Genomic DNA, 21,294 nt, shown 5'->3' on the forward strand with positions numbered 1-21,294 from the left:
CATAACCTCATTTGAACCATATAATTGCACTAACTTCAACTTTCTGAACCGAGTAGGATTAATTGATCAGCTCTCAGCCAATCAGCATGCATGCTGAAACTTGTTTATGTATGTTATTAGTGTTGGTAATCGTATGAATGGGAGTGCAATTAAGTATTATTACTTGGAGTGATATTTGAAGGAATTCTCAAATATGACGCGTAGTGTAAATCCTCAATTGCTCAAGCTTTCAAACGATAACTCATCTATTATATGAATGGGAAAATTACGAACGCACGCCCATTAATTTGCACTGCGGTGCAAATTAAAAATGAACGATGAATTGGCCTGCTCTCAGCCAATCACAATGAGGCAATTATCTTAAATTCTTTTTTTTGCAGGTTTACAAACCTGTAAAAAAAAAAAAAAAAAAAGAACTCAACCAATATATCTCCAATACGGACCGAACAAGCTAGTTCAATGACATATCTTTATTACATGAAACATGACCGTCTCATGTATCACGAGACGGCTTAGAATGCCTTTTGATTAAGCACAAGTGTAAACACTTTTTAACCCGGAGATTGCGTAAGCAAACTATAGGGTTTTAGTTGTGGTGCAGATTATGCAAATGATATGCAAACGATGTCTTTCCATCATCTTTTAACCCACTTCTTGGAGTAATTCTGCTGACCAGTAGATAAAGTATCTGAAAATCACTGTATTAGTCACTATTGCAGGCACATGCATCGTTTTACATTTCTAGGTCAAGGTCTATGTGCCTGCTTTTGTTGCACTAAAAATGGAAACTTGTTTTGTTTGCTCTCTGGGTATAATTCATTTGACATTTCTATTACAATAGACCAATTTCGATATATTAAAACTCAGCCTAAAACAATAGACCTCAGTACGAGGCTCTCGGGAATAACTACAGAGTTTGTGGGGTTTATTCCCCAGAGCCTCGTACTGAGGTCTGTTGTGTTAGGATGAATTTTAATATATCAAAATTGGTCTATTTTAATCTTAAATTAACAGTCAACTGTAAACTAGACGCTCTAAGGGCGTTTACTCGGGCTTCGTACCGCAGTATCAACTCGTACTTTAATAAAACGCGTATTGGACACAATAAAAACAAATCAAAGAATCAGGATATTTTAGTATATTAAGAGTTCCGCTTAGATATTAACTATTCAAGTTTCTTCGTTGAGTATTCTCCTAATCCAATCGCAAGTTGTGAGTTTAAACCATCTTGGTTCAAGAATGAAGCACAGCTGTCTACGCATTTATGGAAAACTTGTTTGCAAAGAATTCTCCGGGTCTTTTTACAACTTATGGCGATTGCTTTGTTCATGCTAGCAGAATTGTGCGAAGCTCGTTTACTGGTCGTGACGATCCGAGTTAATTGTGCAGCTGAACATCTTTGCCGTGTTTCGATCTTAAACCCTTTTCAAGTGTCATATCTCCTTTGGAGAGCGAATACGGATAAACTCCTTCGCGAAAACAAAAGCCCTATGACAAGGCGCAAATTGCATGGCATATCGTTTGCATAAACTTTCAAGTTGGGTTTTTTGAGGATAACGTCCGAGAATTTGCCACCCTTAGCGCAGTTTATGAAGAAATATAATAAGCTAGATATATTTATTGAATCGAGGTAGTAGTATTTTTAAAAAGGAGCTCATTTATAAGGGGAAATGCGGCATTCTGTTTTGTTAGTTATTTTGGTTTCATACTCGTCTAGTTCATGTCACGCAACATGATTTTCTTTAGCAGTCAGAGACAATTTTCTAAAAGAATTCGCCATTGCTAAGACTGCTAAAAATATTTGAACTACTAATGAAATAAATTTGTGCAAGAAACAAGTCTCATGTTTTTAATGAGCCACCAGTCCAAAAACATTTTCGTATTTAGCTCGTTTTATTGCAATATGATTTGTTTTACTACAATATTCTAACTGGTAACAGCAGTAGCCACATGCAGTCATTGACTGCCTATTTTTTGTCAGCGTTTTCGTAGTTTGAACTCAGACCGCGATGGGCTCAGTTGTTATCCCGTGAGAACGTTTCGAGCTTGACTTTTGCTTACCTGGCTGGTTTTCAAGTAATATAATTCGTGGACCAACCCTTTCCGAAAATGATCGACATCTTTGTTTGTGAGATGAACGTATAAGGCGCGATTGTCACCAAAACTTTCTTCGCAAAACACCGCGTTCTGTCACGAAGAGCGAGCAATGTCGCGTTTCTCGTCCCCAGTTTCCATGGTCTACGCATGGAACGCCTGGGGCCATGACCCCTCTTTTGACAATCAAAACGCTTACATTTTATGACTTGGGCTCTCCTGCGGAAGCCCGAGTAATAAGACAAAATGTGGCTTTTGTAATACGCATTGGGAACATTTTTGATGATAGAGATGAAGTTCCTGTTGTAAATTTGCGCTCCGAAGTCTAGTAAAGATTGACAAGAGGCAATCCGCTCTATATATCGATGGCACTATTGGAAGGTTGAGCTCCTGACATTAAATTTCCGAAATTAAAGCGAACAGTTTCGTTGAGGCCATCGTAGCATTTGTCAAAAAAGTATCTAATAAAGAACACCGCGGTCTTGCGAGCCTCTAAAAAGCTCATGATTACGCCAGATTATAAGTTTCAACCGCGGACGTGGAATCCACCGTGAGAAAATCCTGATCTTGAGGACAAACTCTCCGTGTTACGCAAGTAACAGTGAAGAAACAGGTCACTTTGGAAGACGAATCCCACATAGCGGGAGCGAGGAGAAATCCAATCCGAGCATTAAAATTTTGCCCACAGACAAAAATTTTTGGGTTTGTCCAAGCTGATACACTTTGACACTTGAATAGGCTGATGAGCTATCATATCGCAAAGTAACACAACAGCTCCCGAAAAGCTTTTTATGTCTATTTATAGTAGATTTAGGCCCAGTCCATACTTATGCGGATATTTTTGAATCTGCAACTTTTTCTTTCCGGATTTAAAAATTTCCCCGTCCTCACGTAGCGTATTCAAATTGAATTCGCCTGTCCACACGCATCCGATGGTATCGGATTCACTCTAGAGAAACGAGGCCTACACGTTGTGCCGTCGTATTGGTTTAAGGTTCGCTAAGAGACTGGACGCGATTTTGCTACGTCATCAGATTCGAAAATATCTGGATTCAGCGTCCAAACGTCATCACATTCGTTGCGGATATATTTTTTCCGATCTGGAGAGCGGATTCAAAAGTATCCGGATTCGCTGCCGAATGCGTGTGGACGGAAGCCGTATCTGGAAAGAAAAAGTTGCGGATTCAAAAATATCCGGATACGTGTGGACGGGGCCTTAATCACGCAACATGAAGTCATCTAAATCAATATTTGTGAGCTAATTCGCATATTTGCTAATCAAGGTTTCTAACGTGTTACTATGGTTAGCACCCGCGTTCCAATCTAGTGGAACCAAGTTCGATTCCGGGATTCGTCGCCTTTTTTTTTTTTTTTAAGCCGCTGGTCTTTTTTTCTTCCTGTTAAACCTTTTTTCTGGTGAAAAACATCCACAAGTAGCTACATTACTTATTTCAAGTTTGGAACCGATAAGAACACGGTTTTTTGACGTTACTCTGAAGATCTTTCGCACCTACCCCGCGAGCAGATGAGGATCTTATTCGCAACCTATTCGCACTCGATCTAGCGGCGCTGAGTCGCGTAAAGCAAGCTACGCTTTTGTCCTCAGGCGAGAAGTTTACAAGGTAGAGTGGCTCAATCGAGAATGAGTAAATCCATCGGAGCAATGCAGTTCATGTAGTGGAGGTTTGCAGTTCTTGTACCTCATGTAGAGTATGTACGTTAAGCCATTCTTTTTTTTTTTTTTTTTAAAGAAAAAGACAGACGGCTGTTACAACAAGTATCGCCAGAAGTCAATATAGTTATTTTATAACTAGAATAACCCGTAAGCCACACACATCAATCATCACGCACTGGGAAATCGACGGGTTTGCTCACAGAACCTTTGATTAAAGAAACTGACGCTGTCATGTGCTATAATCCAAGTTTGAATCTGATCCTAAAGTTATAAGCCGTTGTTGAAGTCATATGCAATCCACGAGGAGGAGTCTCTTTGGTTAAAGACTGACTGGATACACGTGCACGAGAAAACTTCATGTCTCTGCAGAGTAAATTCTTATCACATTTGCGCGGCAGCCTTTGATTAAGCGGTTTATGCAATCATTATTTTGGACACTAAAATTTCTAAATTTCAACTCCGACAAGATGCGTTCTGTGATAAAGCATCATTGACTCGTCCTGGTGGACAATTTGATGCAAGACCAAACAATAACAGGAGGAAGAAAATTTACCGACTGTTTATCATGCTTCGAGCAGAGCTGAAAAACAATCCCGCCAGCTTTGACTACATCATCTGCATGTTGAAGCATTGATGTCATAGGAAACTGTCTGTTTTCAGTTTCATAGATGTTAAGTTAGATATGAAAACAAAAAGGCAATTTGAGGCACAAGCTGATTGATCACTTCATCATCATTTTGTTGAGCTACTCACGAAATAAGAAATTCTAATTATATTGTCAAATAGGGCGCGGACAGCTGGTACAAAGATCCGCCAATCATTAAACATTTCATGGAAATTTCCTGATCATCATCTTTTTCGCGCGAATGATGGCATCAAGCCGAACGGTTATCCCGGCCGCCTTCGCTAGAACATAAATAGAGTGTCGTTACTAAGTGAAGAAACCAGAAGAAAGCTTATTTGTGAGCCGGAGTGGAAAAAGAAACTGAAAGGTAATGCCGGAAAACGTGAATAAAAGCATGAATGGAACCCAGCCATCGAGGTTCCCCAGCAATCCTACAGCAGAAAAAAAATGGAATAATCTTTGCTTACTGCCTAATGTTTCTTCTTCTTTTGGCAGGTTTATGAACCGAGCCACAGACGCGATCCATAAACCTGCAAAAAAAAACAAAAAAAAACAAAAAACAAAAAACAAAAAAAAACAAGAAGCTATTTCTTAGAAAGAAATAGTGTTTCGTTTCCGGAAAGATATTCAAAGTCTGAGAAAGGCCGGGGTTTTGATATCTTGTGCATGAGAAGTCCTGGGGTGAGGGGGATATGTGCTAATGCGCCGCTTTGCACCGCACTGATCTGCTCAGTTGCCATAGCCTGGGTTTTTTCGTCCAGGTGAGGTTTAGTACTGAACCTATTGTAAAAGAGCAAGGGGCTAATTAATTTAAGTTGGCTACACATGTATCAGTTATTACAGTCAACGTGCTTCGAAATGTATTTACTTGTGATACTTCACTTTGACTCTGCCCTAGGGCAGGGGGTGCTCCCTTATATCGGCCATATAGGTATGTCCAGCGTCAGAAGGACAATGTTTTTTTTAAACACATTTTAGGCAGAAGTAGAGTATCGATTTTGGTCATTTTGGTCTCAAACTGGGTATGGTTTCTGCACTCTAGTCTTGAATTAGGTATGTTTTTTAGAAGAAGCTACTTTTTTCATCATTATCGATAAGAGCAGCAGCTAAAGCCATTCACAATACCTTTACCATCATTCTGAACTAGAGAACTACGGTAGGTCTGAAACAGAGTATTAATTTCAGGGTCAGGCCATAAATAGGTTAGAAAAATCGCAGACTTTGGTCTTAAATAGGGTAGGTGCTTTGGGAAGCGGGCCGCACAGCCCCGCCAAATTTTTCAGAAATTCAAAGTTTTGTGTGAGGCTAAATAAATCTAAGAGGCAAAAGCATTTGACGCATAATTTTTCTATTTCTGCGCCGGGCAGTCCTTGATTCGAATGGATGCGGCACTCTACGTTTCGTTGTCAGTGACGCAGTATACTTTTCTTTTCAAAAAGGGCGCCTCATGTGTGACGACAGCTGTGCAATTATTCCTCCACTTTCGCTTGAATATTATGAAGCTAAAAGACAAATGTTATCGGTGTTTTCATGGAAACCAGCTCTTGAAATGCCGCGATATGTCGAAATACAAATTTTCTTACTTTTAAAAGTGCGCACTAAGAAGTAAAGCTACTGGAATTGTGGCAGAAAATTCGAGAAATTCAACTAAATCTGGAAAATGTCGACACCTACGATATGAAGAAAACCTCATAAAAAAGCCACATTGTTCCTATTTTGCAATATACCAACGTTGATTAAATTACAATATGATGAATTAGTTACCTTTCACAATATATCGCACGTATCTGTAGTATCATCTAAACGCTCCAAGTGCGTGTTCTTTTCCCGTACGCGTAAACAGCCACAGTAAAGGGGCGGGATTGTTATTCCTGACAAGTGTTCTGAATAGAAAAGCTGTGACTAACATTTCGCTGTTATCATGCTGTTATAGCAATAGTTAGGGAAGCAAATTCAAACTCAAGGTTCAGTGTTTGTATTTAGACAGGTTTTCTCCCGGTTAAATCGACTTGTTAAAGGGAAGTCTAATAAGCTGGGCTATTATCACGAAGAAAAAGCAAAAAATGAATTTGCGCTAAAGAAACTCGCATATACAGTCCCGCTTCTCATAAATCAAAGGCATGCTGGTATTTTGTTGTCTTTACTTTTAGCGACGACTTTGAACTTCATGCATGACTGGTCACGCCACTCAATTTTGAGCCAATCACGAGTCCCGTTATATGAAAAATACATTACAATAATTTATGCATTAGGTTTGACACATGAGGAGAACGCCGCATGAATCAGCTGCCGCTACAACGTCGCATAGTGCGACAGACCCTGCCGAATTTAATGTTTTTTGCCGCACCAAACCAAACCTGCCGAACCAAACTGATTCAAACGCCGCTCTTGCGCCGTACTTAACTCATCAGTTAGGTTCGGCGCATGAATGGAGCGGCGTTTGGAACGGGCCTTAATCATATTTAAATCAAGCACGGAAACAGATATCTTCGTTTGTCTAGAATACATCGTTTCAGTAAGACTTAGAAACATTTAAGTTGCCAATTATTTCTACCCGCATGACATTTTAATTTCCTCTTCTTTCCCTGTCACGAAATAAAATGTAGTTTCGAGAAGTTATTTTTTGCTGAACATGCTTACCTTGTGAATTACAAGCGTTACTGGCTGATAACATTCATACTCACTGTGCCAATAAATCACTCTGAAACGGCAAACAGTACCATTTCGTCTTTGAACTAAACAAAACGAACTGCTTTCATCGGCTTAAAATATCGCATTAGTGGACAAATCGCGTGGTCTGGCGGTCTGTCTACCTCCAATATAAACTTCCTCTTCACTATTACTATCCGAATAGAAGTCCAGTGTGTAATTTTCTTGTGTATTTTAATAACGAGAAACGAGAGTTTCAGTCGTAATACCCATTTTCGAATAAAGCAGCAATTGAAATGTTCGGAACGCCACATTTTGTTTCCATGACCAAATTTCCACCGTATTTACATTAACAATTACGAACTTTACTCTGATTGAATATCACAAATCACTATGTAAATAGTTCACCCCTGAACTGAATGCAATACCGTTTCGTTTCTGAGGTATCGAAACAAAAAAGAGCTCAAACAACATTTCTCCAATATGGACCGAACAAGCTAGTTCAATAACATATATTTATTACATGAAACATGCCCGTCTCAAATATCCCGACTTCGCTCAAAATGCCTTTTTGATTATACACATAGTAAACGGTTTGAATCCAGGAGTATCAGTAGTTCCTATAGTGTGATCGTCCGGGTGAGGGTAGTTCCGAAAAGAACTGTTGTTGGTGACTGACTTTTCGACAACCGGAGCGGAAGTCATTTTCAGAGTCAAGCGAATAGTGTTTGTCAGTCGATGATGTTATAAGTCTGGTCCGTTAAACGTGATTGGTCAGTTTAACCATGATGGTATTGGCTGAGAGACTCGTGTAAAGTTTGTCATCAGTCATTGGTCGGTTTCGATCCGTCTATTGCTAGTCAAATTGGTCAGTTTTTTGGTCCGTCTATTGTTAGTCAAATTAGGTCGGTCTGTTCGAAGTCCGTTTGTCGGTTTCGTTTCCGTCATGGATAAGTCGTTTGTAAGGCGCCGGTAGTTGTTGAGATCTGTTAAGAGGCGTTTGTTCTAGGTTAGTGTACCAGCTTTCCAGAGTCAGTGGTTGAAAATAGTTTGTACTGTAGGTTAAGCACTGAGCAGAGTCCCAGTCAATGTTGTGGTTTGTCAGTTGATGATGTACAGCAATGTGATTGTTGGCATCACCATTTCTCGTGGCTCGTTTGTGTTCAGTCAGTCTCGTGTGAAGGTTTCTGCCAGTCTCACCAGTGTAGGAAGCCTGGCAGTCGGAGCATTTGATCTTGTAAACTACTCCCTGTCCTATAACATCATCGACTGACAAACACTATTTAATTGACTCTGAAGATGACTTCCGCTCTGGTTGTCGAAACGTCAGTAACCAACAACAGTTCTTTTTAGAACTACCATTACCCGGACGATCACACGATACGAACTACTGATTATACACAGGTGCAAACGTATTTTTTAAAGTAATTGATTCTCATGTGCCATAACCCAAGTTTGAATCTGATCCTCAAGTTATTCGCCATTGTTGAAGTCAGATGCCATACACGAGGAGGAGTCTCTTTGTTAAAAGACTGATTTAGATACACGAGAAAACTTCATGACTCTGCAAAATAAATTCATATCGCATTTGCGCGGCGGCATTTGATTAGACGGTTTACGCTGTCATTATATTGGACATTAAAATTTCTAAGTTAAAACTCCGACAAGATTCATTCTGTAACAAGACATCAAGATGAATTTTCTTTTATTGAGCTCGGGTTCTAACGTTAAACATCGTGTGCTCTCACTGACTCGTCTTGATGAAAACTTTGATGTACGACCAAAAAATAACGGGAAGAAGAAACTTTAACGACTGTTTATCATGCTTGGAAAAGATCTCAAAAACAACCCAGCCATCTGTCAGTACATACACCATCTGTTGCAGCATTGACGTCAGAAGTAACTGTCTGCTTCCAGTTTCAGAGATGATAAAACATGAAATGAAAGCAAAAAGTAAAAAGCAATTTGTGGCGCAAGCTGACTAATCACTTCCTTTTGTTGAGCTACTCACGAAATAGGAAACTAGGGCCGTAGCCTGGAAAATTTTTTGACCGAGGCGTTGTCCATGAAAAGATTTTGACCAAGGCAATCTTTTTGGTTGAATTCTCTTCCTAGGTATTTATAGGTTGTTTATGAAGACTATAAACAACAACAACGAAACAAATGACTGAGGCCAGTGCCTCGGTTTGTCTGTTACTAGCCACGGGCCTGGAAACCCTCATTTTTCTTTTCAAATAGGCTGTGCACAGACTGACTGACTGATGATCCTTCTTCTTTTGGCAGTTTTATGGACCGAGACACGGGTGCGGTCCATAAACCTGCAAAAAAAAAAAAAAAAAAAAGACCTCAAACATTATTTCTCCAATATGGACCGAACAAGTTAGTTCAATAACATACATTTATTACATGAAATATGTCCGTTTCAAATATCACGACTTGGCTTAACATGTTTTTTTTTTTTTTATTATACACAGATGCAAACATATTTTTTAAAGAAACGGATTCTCATGTGCTATAACCCAAGTTTGAATCTGATCCTAAAGTTATTTACCGTTGCTGAAGTGATATGCAATACACGAGGAGGAGTCTCTTTGTTAAAAGACTGATTTGGATACACGAGAAAACTTCATGACTCTGCAAAGTAAATTCTTATCACATTTGCGCGGCAGCCTTTGATAAGGCTATTTACGCAATCATTATATTGGGCATTAAAATTTCTAAATTTAAACTCCGGCAAGATCCATTCTGTGATAAGACATCGCTGACTCGTCTTGGTGGACAATTTGATGCACGACCAAACAATAACGGGAAGAAGAAACTTTAACGGCTTTTTATCATGCTTGGAACAGATGGATAGATGGTACAGATGAATAGATGTTAAGACATGAAATGAAAACAAAAAGTAAAAAGCAATTTGTGGCGCAAGCTGACTGATCACTTCCTTTTGTTGAGCAACTCATGAAATAGGAAACCCTTATTTATTTTTGTTCAAATAGACTGCACACAGCTGGAACAATGATCTGCCAATCATTAAACATGTCATGGAAATTCCCTAATCGATCAATCTTTTCTCGCGAATGACGGCATCAAGCCGAACAATTATCCCGCCTTCGCTAGAACATAAATAGAGTGACGTTACTAACTGAAGAAACCAGAAGAAAACCTTTTTGTGAGCGTAAGAGCAGAAAAAGAAACTAAACGGCGATGTCGGAAAACGCGAATACAACGATGAATGGAACACAGCCATCGAGCTGCTCCAGCAATCCTACAGCAGAAAAAATTGGAGTGACCTTTGCTTACTGCCTGATCTTCATTTTTTCGTTGGCTGGGAACACCGTCATCGGAATAATCGTCTACAAGGCGAAAACCATGAGAAAACCCATCAACTTTTTCATTGTAAACATGGCCATGTCAGATCTGCTGCTTCCGCTTTTTATGATTCCTTGGTTGATACAAAGGCTCTATATGGACTCCTGGCTGATCGGTGGTCTTCTTGGCCAGGCTTTATGTCAACTGTATTTCTTCTTACCAAAGATGTCCTCTGCTGTGTCTATTCAGAGCCTGGTTCTGATAGCAGTGGATCGATTTGGAGCTGTGGTATTTCCTCTCCGTTCTCCACTCATCAGTTCAAAGCTGTGCCCGTTCTTCAATCTCGCCACTTGGATCGTCGCGATAGCTGTTTACTCTCCAGAGCTCGTCGCTCGCAAACTTGTTGAATATCCAGAAAAGCTGGTTTGTCAGCGGCATTGGAATGAAGTTTTTGGAGAGTTCTCATCCTATGAGAAATACCTCTTCTCCGGTATTGTTGTACTCCAGTTTATCCCATTGGTGTTGATTGCTATACTTTACATTATCATCTATCTAAAGCTCAAGTCACAGAAGATTCCAGGCGAGCAATCAGCCAACGCTGAACAACAACGCCAGCAAAGGGAGCGAAATGTGCTAAAGATGGCGATTGCTATAGTGTTAGGGTTTGCAGTGTGCTGGCTGCCCATCTCCGTCTACTGGTTTTTTTTCTTCCTTACGGACACCATCACATCGCCGAATTGTGGCGTCCGATACCTTCAATATGTCATCATTTTAATGGCTTTGGCAAATTCTGCCATAAATCCTTGTATCTGTTTTATTTTCAGTGGAAATTATCGTAAAGAACTTAAGGCTCTCCTTAGATAAATAATTTTGAGCAGCGCAGTAGCTCATGATACTTATGTAAAGCAGAGAGGTTCGGTTTACCGAAAACTCTTAAAGAACGTTAATTTCAAACTGCCTTTTATTTGATTCAACGTACACTAAGGCTTAAAGAATCTTTGCAGAACGGTTCTAAACCTTTCTTTGGACACTAAGTCTACCACAACTTTAGAGTTTTTCTATACACTCGATTTGTAATTTTATTGACTTCATAGGATGTTTTCAGCAGTCCTAAACCGTGTAAATAATATTTATTGCTTTATGCAGTTTGCTGTTCAATGTACAGTTGATACATTTCTCAGACCGTTTTCTGACCGCTCGTTTGACGATTTCTTTGCCATCATTTGTAGTTGTTTCGTAAATTTACTAATGTTCTTAATGATTAGGAAGCAATAAAGTGTATGAATACTATCTAGCGCTTTTCTTAATTTGGAAGCAATAAAGTGCGTGAAAACATCAATACAGTATTGAATAGTAAAGTACGGCCGATTCCCATTCCTCAGCCATTTCTATGTAAGATCCTTTTTTCCATAACTCTCTCACAGTTTTAGTGAAAGCACCATCCCTCGTTTTTTATCTTTGTTTTACTCATCAGTATTTTATGAGCTGCCTTGGTGCAGCACCAAATCGTAACGTCCAAGTCTGAACCTAATTCTGAAGACAAAAGGCATATGCAATGGTTTATATACATGCAATCCCTTTCCCTGGTGTTTGTCCTTCTGCTGAGCTCATTATGTATTAGTCTGCCAACTGTTTCTGTAGTTTTCTTAATGGCTCATTGTCTATACTTCGCTAGTAAGACTCAGCCCCTAAAACAAGTTATGAGTCCCTTTTTTTTTCTTCTTCAGCTTTCTTTAATTGCTGCAGGATTACGCCTTCCATTATGGAGGTTTAACTTGGTAATTTTTTGTCGTGGTTACTGTTTGTTTCATTTATATAATATTTTTTTCCACGTTAAGATCCAAATGGTTTGTTGACTGAGTGGGCCGGGAAGCCAAGACGGGAAGCTTCTGTCGATCGTTTGTATGTTGTTATCACCTGCAGTGTCCGGAGGTTTTCCCCTCGGACACGTACTTTCGTATTTTATGAAATTTACGCTATTATTCACTTTGTAAGTCCTCAGCTTCGTTTTAACTTTCATAAATCCCTTCACTTTCATTGAAACAAAATAAACGCCCTCGCCTTTTTTCCTTCCTTTCTTTATTGCCACTGTTCTTTATGGAAACTCAATTTGCATTGGTAATTGTACCCTGGATATTATGTACAAATGAAAAGTATAAAAGAATTTACACGACCCCTCTTTCCTTACACGTGTTCCACCCAATCACTTTACTCGAGGCCGAGAAAGCGAAGTGGTTGGCGACCAGCCACCCTCCCACCCAACGAGTAACTCGTCTTGATCTAGCTGCTTGCTTCTATTTTCGCCTGGTCTTAGCCTTGTCTCAGGCTAGAGCGATTACCCAAAGCTTATTACTAAGCCATGAATAACAATACCCATGGTAGAAAATTACATACACTAAGTTTGATTCGACATAACAGTATTTATAAGCTTGATAGGCGCACCAAACTTAATTTATTCTGCAAACAAACCGTCATGTGCACCAGCTCAAGAACCTGGGTCTCAAGATAGTTAGCGTTTTCTTTCCAAAGTAAGAGAATATTCATTATTGTCAAAACTTATGGAAGTTCTCCTCTGAGACACGTACTTTCGTATATTATACGATTTCTAGTGTGATATTTACTGTTCATTTATAAGACCAAATGCCGAATTCATGTTTTATTTTGTCTAGCGAACAAGTCTTATGCGTTTGCCTGTGGATACAATCCCGCAAAGTAACTTATGGAAATCGTTTTAGGAAATAAAAGGCGGCTCGGCACCTTTTAGCGGTTTTACCACTCCTTACCGAGTGATGTTACAATATCGCTATCACGCATTTCCACAGTGTAGTTGTAGTTACCTTCCTGGTATTATAGGTTACCATGGTAACATTACAGCATGTTAAAGACACTCTTAATTTCATCTCACTGTTCAAAAACCGTTTGGTGACCCCGCTTTTATTGCTGAATTATAAATAGCATAATAATAAAAAGTTCCTCTGCAATACTCTCCTGAAATTGAAATATATACACTTGCATATCTTCGCCATTTCCGTTTGACTGGAGTGGCGGCGTTTTCGCTGGTGTAGTAGAAAGAAGAAAAAAATCTAGGGCCATGACAGCTTAGTTAGTTGGGAAGCAGTGCGGAAAAGGGGGAAAGAAAAAGTAGGAGAGGAACTTTGGGCGAGGAGCTCTACCGAGCCGCAATCGCCCCTTCTTTTTTATCTCGCCGTTTTAAATTTGGCGCTACTTTCTTAGAAATCAAAAGCTTAGAAAAGGCTAATCTAGAGCTTTCCACAAGGTGCTCGAGTTTTCCCAAAAAAGTTGCCCAGAATTTCTCATAAAGTTGCTCAAAAATTGCTTAGAAAAGTCAAAAGTTGCTTTATGTTACGAAAGTTGTTCCAAAAAAATAAACACCCAAAAAAACGATTTTGTTGCTCCCTTAATTCCTTTATATGGTCTGATGCAAAAGTACAACAAAGGTAAGATTTCTAAGCATTTTGTGCAATTTTACGGTGTAAACAACGTTGCTAAATAACTTTGTCCTCAGTTAAACCCAAAAAAATGTATGAGTAAAGATTACGCATCAATATTAATGTTAATCTTGTAAAACTTCTTCACCTGAGACGTTCGAATCAGTCGAATGTGAAAAAAAACCACTGACCTAATTACCTGGCTGCATGCGTCTTGCATCTATGATATGCCCCAGGGTGGAGGGGATCTGAGGGGATCTAGCTTCTTTTTCACCGCAAATTACTGAGTAAATTGTCTACTGAAACATTGTGAGATATGGAAGGAAGGCCAATTTAAGCACTAAAAGCTGCTCCTATTTCTCAGAATGGATAGAAAACTAGAAATTGCTCAGAATGCATAAAGTTGCTCGAAACGAAAAAAGTTGCTCGAAATACAAGAAATTGCCTAAAAGTTGCCGACAAACTTTTGGAAAGCCCTAGGCTAATCGACTGTACCTATGCTGGCAGTCCGTGGAGCGATTCAAAGATAAAGATATTATCTCTGAAGCTAGCTTTTAATTACAACATTTATCCACTGCATAGCGATTTATCCAAAAGATAGCATAATCCGTTCTTTGAACAACCTGGCCCCGGGGTTACTGAGGTAGTAAGCTACAAGTACTATAGGAGTTTGACAACTGAGAATTCTACTTACACAGCTAGAGACTAATTTAAGAGTTACTGCCTGAAAATATCGAGAATGGCTGGCCAGGTTAGAAATCCTGAAACTTTGCCTAAAGAACGTTTTTAGGGAGCCATTATTCCGATTTTCTTAGAACTTAAAGTCTTCGAGAAATTCGCAAGAAACGAAAATGTACCTTTGTGCCTCATTAAATATGCAAAAATATCTGGAGTCCTCGGTATTCGCATTGAAACAATTTACAAAACTAGAACTCGGGGTAAACTTAGCATAAGAGCTTTACTTTTCTTCTGTCTAACAATAGGAAGTTTTAAATTTTTCAAGCATCTTGAAGGATTCCTCCGTCGACTTACGACAGGCCCAGCAATGTTAACGGTACCGATGATGTGCCAACGATAAATTTACATCAGCCCAGTGCTGGTCCCATGTACACGAACAGATTCTCGCCAAGGAGTGACCGACGAACTTACGAGAAACATAAATGGGGACACTGATTTCAGAGGTCGTTCTGAACTGCGATGATCATTCTTCACTTTCATCTACAACCGCAGTTCAAACATGAATTATTTCATATATACTTTACATCATGTCTCTCCTCACGGGAAGATATGAACTCAATTAATTGACTTCGCTCCCAATGTGTGGATTCATAGCTCAGTTGGTAGAGCATCGCACCGGTATTCGCGGAGGTCACGGGTTCGAATCCCGTTAAAGCCCTGATTTTTTTCAGGCCTCTTCTTTCCAATTGTTTAAATTGGAAAATTTACTGCGATGATCATTCTTCACTTTGATAATTTTCTTGTTACAAGCCAACTCCCAAACAAAATCATTACAACTTTTTCCTTCGAATTTCACCAGCAATCAGAATTCTACCTTGAACTTCTTAACCTAAATGAAAATCATCATTTAGACCCGCCAATAAAGCTGTCAATCAAACCCTGGGCGGCTCTCCACCACCCAACGTTTTGAGGAATACCCCCTGTAAAATCTTGGGCAATGTTTTCCCTGTCACTCTTGAAAACACGATCATTCATAACACATTTTCTGTATTCCACCTACTATGGTTTAACAAACCCAAGGCCCCAGCTGAATGGCTATCGTTTTTAACGGTAGCCAATCAGCCTAGCGTGAGAGACCCGCTCAGTGGAAATAAAATGATAGCAGAACTGAATCTGAATCTAAGGCCCCGTTTACGCGGGTGCTGACAAAGTTTTGCACCGACGAATTCTGTTCCTGGACTGCCTGTTTACATGGATCCGTACAAATTCTGTTACCGATTGTAGTGGTGTTTACACGGATCGATGCAAATTTTAGAACAGTCACGACATTTGAATGGCTTTTTTACGTCTCTGTTATGATTGGTTATCGCTAATGTTTTAAGCCAATCATGTTGCAGCTGATGCAATACGCGGCAAATCAAATGTCGCGGCGGAGAAAAACTTTACATGGTCTGAGGAAGAAATTAATTTGTTGCTACATGTAGTTATAGTCTAGGACTTTTCCCTCGGTTGGCTGCTTCGTAAGCTGTACATGCTCACCAAGAAATTCAAACATGTAGCTTGCTTTGATCGATGAATATCGGAAACAATAGCCATTTACAGCAAAGTGTACTGCAAAAGCCCTGCTAATCCGGCTAAAATAGCGATGTATACTGCGGCCGCTCGTCTCCTCAAATCTGTAATCTGCTTTTGTTGTTTCTTTTGTCTTAAATTTAGCAAAATGTAGCAAACCAGGAACGAAATGTAGCCGAATGTTTCATTTTTGCTAAGGAACCAGGCATAACATAACCAGATTCCAGGCCTTAACCGCGCTATCTGAGAAAAAGTTGCAAGGTTCGGGTGTTTACACGAGTCCGTATGCAATATGGAACCGTGCCGGTGAAACAGTTGACCCGCTTTTTTCAGGTCCCAAACTTGCACACTTGCACAAATTCGTCCAGTTCTGCCGGTCCCGCGTAAAGGCATTGTGGAAACATGGAAGTTTTTGTGCGGACCCGTGTAAACGGGGCCTGACTATGTGGTCAAAAAGAGCGCTAAGCACATCCCATGCGCTAAATAATAGCTATATAATAATTAGCATACCAATATATTCGATCGTGAATTGTTCTCCGCGCACCTATTTGTTACGTAATCGGCGCGCGATCACGTGGCTGTCATATTACCGGTATCAGATTACAAATTTTTGTAATTGGATACCTGTAATTGGATACCCACGTGATTTGCACGTCAGTTACGCGCGCTTTAATGGCTTCCTACAGTTTTTAAACTTATGGAAAGCGCTACTAATTTTTTCGCTCTAAAGCAGTTCTCAAAAGACTTACCTATTTTCTTAAATTTGTTATAAATAGGATTAATTAGTAAATGGACTTCGTGTGGTACAATTCAGGGAGTAATGGTGCTCTTAATTTCAAATCGGCCTCGCGCTTCGCGCTCGTCCAATTTTGAAATTACGCGCTTGATTACTCCTTGAACTGTACTCTAGTCCCAGTGAGTGCAATAACTATTACTTATTATACATGACTATTATTGATTTCTCGTTTAAAAAAGCGGATATAGCTGTCTTGTCTAAGAATATTACTTGGCATTCCTACTTCTGACGACAGTTTGGAGACGTCAAAACGTAAACATCCCCACTTCCTCCCTCGGTTAATTAAACGCTCACAAATACATCTGCTGAATCTAAATAGACTCACAGACCATTGTGACAAACAAAACATTGTCATTCCTGCCCGAAAGAGTATCCATTAACTGAGTGGTCATTGACTTTGTGGGTACCATGAACAGGAAGCTTCTGTCAATCATTTGCACTTTGTTATCAGGTGAGACGTTCAAATGTTTTCCCTTCAGATACCCACTTTGCATATACAGCGGAATCCCGATTTTTCGAACCTCCAAGGGAAACGAAAATTGGTTCGAAAAACTGGAGAGTTCAAGAAATCGATGGTAAAATTACAGTGTTTGACTGACGAGGGGAAACGACTTTTGGTTCGAGTTATCGGGAGGTTCGAAAAATTGGAATCCCACTGTAACATAAAACTCTAATATTAATGGGTGAAAATTTAAAACTACTCTGAAGAAAAAAGCTTAGAAGAAAGACATAAAGAACCTTTCACGTTACTCAGCGAACCTCAAGTGTTACATACACACCCTTGCTCGAGAAGACCTCAGATACAATCATACATATATAGCAACCCCACAAAGTATATTTAAGGCATTAAAAATAAATTAACGTAATGTTAACACTACTCAATTAACGTAAAGTTCACAAAAGATCCTACTTATTCTACTTGAATGAACATGATATCAGGAAATTTATGTTAAGAACAAAAGTGGATTTATCATGCACTTTAAACTCTAAACGCTAAACCAAAGTCGCTACTCATCAATTAGTTAAGTGAAATGAGGAAAAGGGAACAGGGAAATATGGCCGAGCGAAATTTGGCCGCGCCCCTCGTATAAAGCCCAAGTCATTTTTAGTGGCCTGTGAAAAGCTATGGACAATCAGTAAAGGAAAACTTAAGTTAGGCTGCTCCATTAATCCCACACGTAGGACGTGGTGGGGTTTTTCGGAAAAAGAATCAATAGGAAAGTAATTGAATAGTTCTTTGTTTAACATCAATGTTTATACCTTTTCACTTCGTCCTTCATTTTGAAAAAAAAAACAAAGTAACCCCCTCTCCTCTCTCCTCTCTCATTTCTGTCCAAATCCCTTAAAGAAGACTCTCGTGTGGCATAAACGGAGTTTAGATCCGATCCTGAAGTTATTAGCCGTTGTTGACGTCATATGCGATGCACGAGGAGGAGTCTCTTTATTGAAATACTAACTTGGATACACGAGAAAACTTCATGACTCTGCAGCCGGAGTAAATTCAAATCCTGTTTGCGCGGCACCTTTTGATTAGGCGGTTTACGCTGTCATATTGGACATTAAAGTTTCGGGATTTAAACTCTGACAAGAAGCATTTTCTCATAGGGCATTGTTTATTATTAAACTCGGGTTCTAACGTTGAACACCCCGTGTTCTCACTGACTCGTCATGATGGACGGTTTGATGCCACGATCAATTTATTAAACCTCATTAAATAACAGGGTAGAAGAAAACTGAACGACTGGCATGTTTATCAGGCTTCGAACAGAGTTGAAAAACAATCCACCTAGCTATCCCTACTTCATTTGTCGAAGCAGTGACATTTTGAGACCCTGTTTGCTTCCAGTTTCATCGATGTTAAGATATGAAATGAAAACAAAAAGCAATTTGTGATCACTTCATTTTGTTTGGTTACACGAAATAAGAAAGCCGAATTATATTGTCAAATAGACTGCAGACAGCTGGAACGAGGATCTGCCAATCATCAAACATTTCGTGGAAATTTCCTAATCGATCAATCTTTTCGCGCGAATGCCGACATCAAGCCGAACAGTTATTCCGCCTTCACTAGGACATAAATAGGGTGACGTTAGTAAGTGAAGAAACCAGAAGAAAACTCATTTGCGAGTGTAAGAGCGGAAAAAGAATCTGAATGGCAATGTCGGAAAACGTGAATACAACGATGAATGGAACACAGCCATCGAGCTGCTCCAGGAATCCTACAGCAGAAAAAATTGGAATGACCCTTGCTTACTGCCTGATCTTCATTTTGTCGTCGGCTGGGATCAACGTCATTGGAATAATTGTGTACAAGACGAAAACCATGAGGAAGCCCATCAACTTTTTCATTGTAAACATGGCCATGTCCGATCTGCTGTTTCCGATTTTCTTGATTCCTTGGAGGATACAAACGCTCTATGTAGACTCCTGGCTAATCGGTGGTCCTCTTGGCCAGGTCTTGTGTAAGCTGGTTGCCTTCTTACCAGATATCTCCTCTACTGTGTCTATTCAGAGCCTGGTTCTGATAGCAGTTGATCGATTTGGAGCTGTGGTATTTCCTCTCCGTTCTCCACTCATCAGTTCAAAGCTGTGCCCGTTCTTCATTGTCGCCACTTGGATAGTCGCGATAGCTGTTTTCTCTCCAGAGCTCTTCGTCAGCAATGTTGTTGAATATCCAGAGAAGCTGGTTTGTCAGCGGCATTGGAATGAAGTTTTTGGAGAGCTCTCATCCTATGAGTATTACATCATGTCCTGTATTGCTGTATTCATGTTCATCCCGTTGGTGTTGATAGCCATACTTTACGTTATCATCTATCTAAAGCTCAAGTCACAGAAAATTCCAGGTGAGCAATCAGCCAACGCTGGACAAGAACGCCAGCAAAGGGAGCGGAACGTCCTAAAGATGGCCATTGCTATTATGTAAGGGTTTGCAGCATGCTGGCTGCCCCTCGCTATCTTCTGGTGTATTCTCCTTTTTACGGAGACCATCATATGGCCGAATTGTGGCGACCCTTACTTTGTATATGTTGTTAGGTTATTGGCTTCTGCAAATTGTGCCATAAATCCTTTTATCTGTTTAATTTTCAGCAGAAATTATCGTAATGGGCTTAAGGCTCTCTTCACATAATTATTTTGAACAGCGCAGCAGCTGATGATACTTATGTAGAGTAGAGAGGTTCGGTCGACCTAAAACTCGTAAGAAACGTTAATTTAAAACTGCTTCTTATTTGAATTCAATGTACACTATAGTCATTATGGGGGTTTAACTTGGTTATTTTTTTCGTTGTTGCTGTTGTTTCATTTATAGTGTACTATTGTTTCCACGTTAAGATCCAAATGGTTTGTTGACTGAGTGGGAAGCCAAGACAGGAAGCTTCTATCGATCATTTACACGTTGTTAGTCCTCAGACACGTACCTTCATACTTTATACAATTTGCGCTGTTATTCATTTTATAAGTCATCGCCTTCGTTTTAACTTTCATAACTCCCCTTCGTTTCAGTGAAACAAAATAAACGCCAAGCTTTTTTTCTTCCTCTTTTATTGCCTTTGTTCTTTATGCAAACTCAATTTACACTGGTAATTGTACCCTGGAGATTATATAGAAATGAATAGTATAAAAGAATTTACGCGACCCCTCTTTCCCACCCAATTACTCTACTCGAGGCAGCCAAAGCGAAGAGGTTGGCGACTAGCCACCCTCCCACCCAACGAGTAACTCGTCTTGATCTAGCTGTCCTCTTCAATCTTTGCTTGATCTTAGCCTTGTCTCAGGCCAGAGTGATTACCCATAGCTTATTACCATGCCATGAATAGCAATACCCATGGTAGAATATTACACCATGTTTGATTCGACTTCGCAGTAGTTATGAACTTGATAGGCCCAGCAAACTTAATTTATTCTACAACAAACCGTCATGTGCACCAGCTCAAGAACCTGGGTCTCAAGATAGTTGGCGTTTTCTTTCCAAATTAAGAGAATATTCATTATCATTATCACCTTTTAGGGCATTGTGACGCATTTTTCAGGCTAAAATGTATTTTTGCCCGCTGAAATAAACCAATTAAAAGTGAGAATCAAACAATCGTACGATGTAGGCAGCCAATCAAAATCAAAACGCCATTACAATGTTCGCGCGCTCTGTTCGCGCCGCTTTCTTGCAGCGAAGTTTCGGTGAAAGAAATCAGGGTGCCATTTTCAACGAACAAAGTTTGACATCCTGCATAAAGGATAACTCAGCCTCACAGAAACGTGCTTGTTCGGGCACTTTAGCCGTCCGTTTCTTTCAAGAGAAGCTTTTGATGTCAGTAACGTCTGTAGTAGCTCCATGGCCGATGGTGAAGTGCATGTAAGTTTTGCGGATTCAAGCAAAACGCACTCAGTTCAACCAATTAAGCTTATGCCAAACTGCCAGTTTAGCAATTGTGCAAATTAATTTCAAAACTTA

General features: G+C 39.8%; 1 protein-coding gene, 1 long non-coding RNA gene and 1 pseudogene across 2 annotated transcripts in view; 2 read left to right on the plus strand and 1 right to left on the minus strand.

Annotated features, from left to right (window-relative positions):
* LOC149115748 (uncharacterized) overlaps nucleotides 1-21,294 on the minus strand; it is a 94,674-nt gene that overhangs the window by 7,054 nt on the left and 66,326 nt on the right. The window lies entirely within an intron of this gene.
* Nucleotides 10,084-11,240, plus strand: LOC110060129 (QRFP-like peptide receptor). Its single transcript, XM_089283847.1, has one exon. The coding sequence runs from the start codon at nucleotides 10,248-10,250 to the stop codon at nucleotides 11,214-11,216; it is 969 nt and encodes a 322-aa protein (XP_089139973.1). The 5' UTR covers nucleotides 10,084-10,247; the 3' UTR covers nucleotides 11,217-11,240.
* Nucleotides 18,890-19,974, plus strand: LOC149115749 (RYamide receptor-like; annotated as a pseudogene).

This window comes from Orbicella faveolata, unplaced genomic scaffold, assembly GCF_042242905.1.
Source record: "Orbicella faveolata isolate gen_17 unplaced genomic scaffold, um_ofav_v1 contig_13, whole genome shotgun sequence".
NCBI classification, from domain to species: Eukaryota; Metazoa; Cnidaria; class Anthozoa; order Scleractinia; family Merulinidae; genus Orbicella; species Orbicella faveolata.